This window comes from Theropithecus gelada, unplaced genomic scaffold (assembly GCF_003255815.1).
Source record: "Theropithecus gelada isolate Dixy unplaced genomic scaffold, Tgel_1.0 HiC_scaffold_16027, whole genome shotgun sequence".
NCBI lineage: Eukaryota > Metazoa > Chordata > Mammalia > Primates > Cercopithecidae > Theropithecus > Theropithecus gelada.
In genome coordinates this window covers 1-3,971 of record NW_020257799.1, presented here as the reverse complement: position 1 = coordinate 3,971, position 3,971 = coordinate 1, and the positions used below count along the sequence as shown (strand labels likewise).

Here is a 3,971-nt window from a genome sequence, read left to right as displayed (position 1 = left end):
AATGAGGGGAAATTGAAATTCTAACCTTATTCTCATTTATATTAGAAAGGCACCTACAGGTATTTCAAATGAGCCAGTGATTGCTGATTTGCATTTTTATTTTTTCCCTATAGATTAAAAAGGAAGTACAATGTTAGAACAGTAATCATGTCCTTTGTCATAAATTTTCATACTTATAAAGGTGAGTGTTAGCCTGCTTGTGAAATCTAAAGTTGAGTAACTTCAAATGCTAACCACAGAGGGAGAGGCAGCAAGAGGAGAGGCATAAATTCAGGATCTCACCCTTCATTCCACAAACACACACAGGCTCTCCGCCCACCTCTGCTTCCTCTAGGAACACAGGTAAGTGCTTCAAGCCACTCCAGCTTAATAACATGAATTATTTTTGAGAATAATAATGACACTGTGTTCTATATTATGCATCTCCTGCATTCTGTCTGATTATATTTTACTTATTCTGCCAGGGCAAAATTAAAATACCTATTTCATCTGATTTGTCCTTTATCTAAATTGTTTCATTCCAAGTAAACCAGTGCACTTTTAGGAACACAGAGGGAGAGTGCCTTGCAGCCATAGAGCCTTGAAGGAGACGTCAGGAACGCATCTTAAGAGCTGGTTGGATGTGATCCACAGAGGTCTCCTGTTAGCATTCATTATAAAGCCTTCCTACCTAGCCCCAGTGTAACCAGCAATGAAGGAAAGATAAAGAGGGTCTATTACTTATTTGCAATAGTCTTTAAAAACAGTAATTTTGTGAGCCTCTTAATTAGGACATTAATATGTTCAATATAAGCACATTGTAGAAAGATTGAAATGCTAAAAATAAGAAAAGAAGAACTTTAAATGTCAAAATCTCACAACCCAGATATGTCATTTCTTTAAGAAAATCATACTACAAAATACCACTGCATTTATTAAAGTCATTCTGACAGGAATCTGATGCTTTTCCAGGAGTCCAGATCACATCGAGTTCACCATGAATTCACTCAGTGAAGCCAACACCAAGTTCATGTTTGATCTGTTAAAACAGTTCAGAAAATCACAAAAGAACAACACCTTCTATTCCCCTATCAGCATCACAACAGCATTGGGGATGGTCCTCTTAGGGGCCAAAGACAACACTGCACAACAAATTAACAAGGTAGGTATCAGCTTCTTACGCTGTCCTGTTGCAGCTTCTCTCTGTGGTTCCGGCGGCTTGCATGCAGATGGTAATAGATGTGGTGGCCTGATGGGTAGCACAGGGGGCTGAGCAGGAATTTCCGTAACTGTGAACCCACTGACTTAAACAGATCTTTCGAGTAAAGTTTTCTTGTCCCGCTTCATGTCTCTTCCAGGTTCTTCACTTCGATCAAGTCCCAAAGAACACCACAGAAAAAGCTGCAACACATCACGTGAGTCACAGAGCACTTTGGTTCAGCTTTAGATCCCTGAGCAGGTCATAGTTTAAACCTGGAACTTCACAGAAACTAAGTAAAGGCCATTCTTAGGGGAAAGCCTGGATGAAAAGATTGAGACGTACAGAGTGGGCTGGCATTTCATGGCACATAATTATTATTCCTCATTTCTGCGTTACTGAAAGACAGTCAGCCCTGTACTTCAGAGCATAGGTCTGGATCAGGATAGGCTAGGTTCAAACTCCAGCTTTGCTCTTCACAAATGGTGAACAGGAGCATGACACAACTGCTCAGAGTCCCAGTGACCTCATCCCAGAAAAGTAGGGGTAATAAAAAATCTGACTCAATACATGCAAATACATGCAAATATTTATAACAGTGCCCTGCCCATAAAAAGTCATAATAAATGTTATTGTTATTATAAAATAGCTATAATTATACTAATCACAAAAATGTTACAAAAATAATTTTAATTGAGTCATTAATGAGATTAAGAGGAATAGGCACAAGTCCAAGTATATTTTGGAAAATGATTTCTATGGAATATATTGGTTTAGAGACTTAATAGTGCAAAATGCTTCCTGGAAAGTAGAAGTTTCTAGATTTAACAGGCTTAGGTTCAAAACTTGGCATTTCTAATTTACGTCTCTATAAAGAGGTTTATTTTCCATTCTCTGAGCTTTCTTGTTTTCACCCGAATTGAACTAAAGACTTAGAGTTACCCATGTAAAGTCCTTAGCCATCTACCTGACACACACAGTTGTTACTTGCAGAGAATGACAATCATGAGGAAAGAACCATAGATCAGTCATTGTGTCTTACAAGATGATACCACCAACAGGTATAACAGGGCTTCCTGGCATAATCTATTTAAAATATCCAAACTTCAACATACTCATATCCTTGATGGCTGTTAGAAGTGAAATATGGTCCTTGCCCTTAAGGAGCTGAGAGTTTAACTGGGAAACTAAACCTAACCCTTTAACCCAACAAGGAGAAAATCCAGTGGTAGACAGTGCTGCATCTTTAGTTCAGAAGAAAAAAGATTGGAGTACATTAGTGCAGGAAGAATTTTCTGGAAGAAGTCAAACGTAAGGTAGATTTTGAAGAGTATTTGAGGTGAAATACACCAAGTATCAGGGAATAAGCATAAAGGTCATCATTGAGACTACCAGCCTTTAGGAACTGATCTAACAGACTTAGCACGGGTTTAGAATTTACACCGATGCAGTAATTCAGTGATCTGCTTTTTTGATGTTTGAAGGTTGATAGGTCAGGAAATGTTCATCACCAGTTTCAAAAGCTTCTGACTGAATTAAACAAATCCACTGATGCATATGAGCTGAAGATCGCTAACAAGCTCTTCGGAGAAAAGACGTTTCAATTTTTACAGGTAAATTTCACCTGACCTACCCACCTTTCGTCTGCAGCCTGGTGTCTGTGTCCCTGAGTGGCCTAATGGAAGAAAGCAAGGCAGATGAGCCTGGCCGACCCAAGTGGGGAGCATTTACTCAGAGTACTTTAGCTCCGTTTCCACAACTCTCCCCCACTGGAGTGTTCCAGACCCTGACAAGACATCAGTGAAGTGTGCATTTAGGGATAATCTTGTAATAAAAGAGGAGGTTGGGTAGTAGAGTGAGTAATAAGACACCATCAGTAAACCGGCACTGACCTTCAGTGACCTGTTTTTGGGCCAGCCCACACTACCCTTTTGCATTGCCTACGTGGCATCTGTATAAAAATACGCATGGACAGGAGATACTGCATCTGTTCAGGTTCGGGATTCGGCTTACTAGAATTATAAATAACTAAATTTAGTAATATAGAGTTACATAAATTACTCTTAATTCCTACTTTCCTCCTTCATGTCTCAAAGGAATATTTAGATGCCATCAAGAAATTATACCAGACCAGTGTGGAATCTGTTGATTTTGCAAAGGCTCCAGAAGAAAGTCGAAAGAAGATTAACTCCTGGGTGGAAAGTCAAACGAATGGTAGGAGAGCCGCCCATGGTAGACACACCTTTGAGAAACCTATGCGAGTGAGCCCTGTGCCTGACACTGCATGGGGACCAGCGGTGGGGATTGAGATGGCTTTGCAGGGAAGACAGAAGAAGGCACTCCAGATAAAGAGTTTTTCCAAATAATAATATAAAGAGAGCCTCGGGGAGCCAAGGAGGAAATCACAGGAAGCCAATTAGATGAAAACACAGTCGGAGAATTATTTGCTCATGTTCCTGGATGACAATAGCTTTGTGGATCCCCTGTCTCCACTCAGGCCCATTTTGAGATCATGTCCTTTACTTTGAATCAGAACCAATTTTTTTATGATGAATATTTAAAAGAAAACATTAGAAAGCATCTCCCTTCTCCTTTACTAATTGGGAAACAAGCAGCTCTCCGGTAAGTCATCCTTTTGCCATCTGAACTGGAGCTGCCTGGACCACATCTCTAACCACACGTTCTGCAGGGATTATCACAGCTGTCTTCTCCATCAAGGGCAAAGAGCTTAACAAAGTCTCCATTCAACAGACATCTTTCCTACCTCCCACCTCTCATTACAGGCCAAACTTAC

The 3,971-nt window shown here is 40.1% G+C and overlaps 1 protein-coding gene across 1 annotated transcript; it reads left to right on the top strand.

Annotated features, from left to right (window-relative positions):
* Positions 1–202: 202 nt before the first annotated feature.
* Positions 203–3,438, top strand: LOC112617319 (serpin B4-like; the record flags this gene model as incomplete). Its single annotated transcript, XM_025374077.1, has 5 exons — positions 203–342; positions 952–1,141; positions 1,338–1,394; positions 2,662–2,790; positions 3,274–3,438. Coding segments are annotated over exons 2-5 (516 nt in total), but the record flags the coding sequence as incomplete, so codon positions are not given.
* Positions 3,439–3,971: the final 533 nt, after the last annotated feature.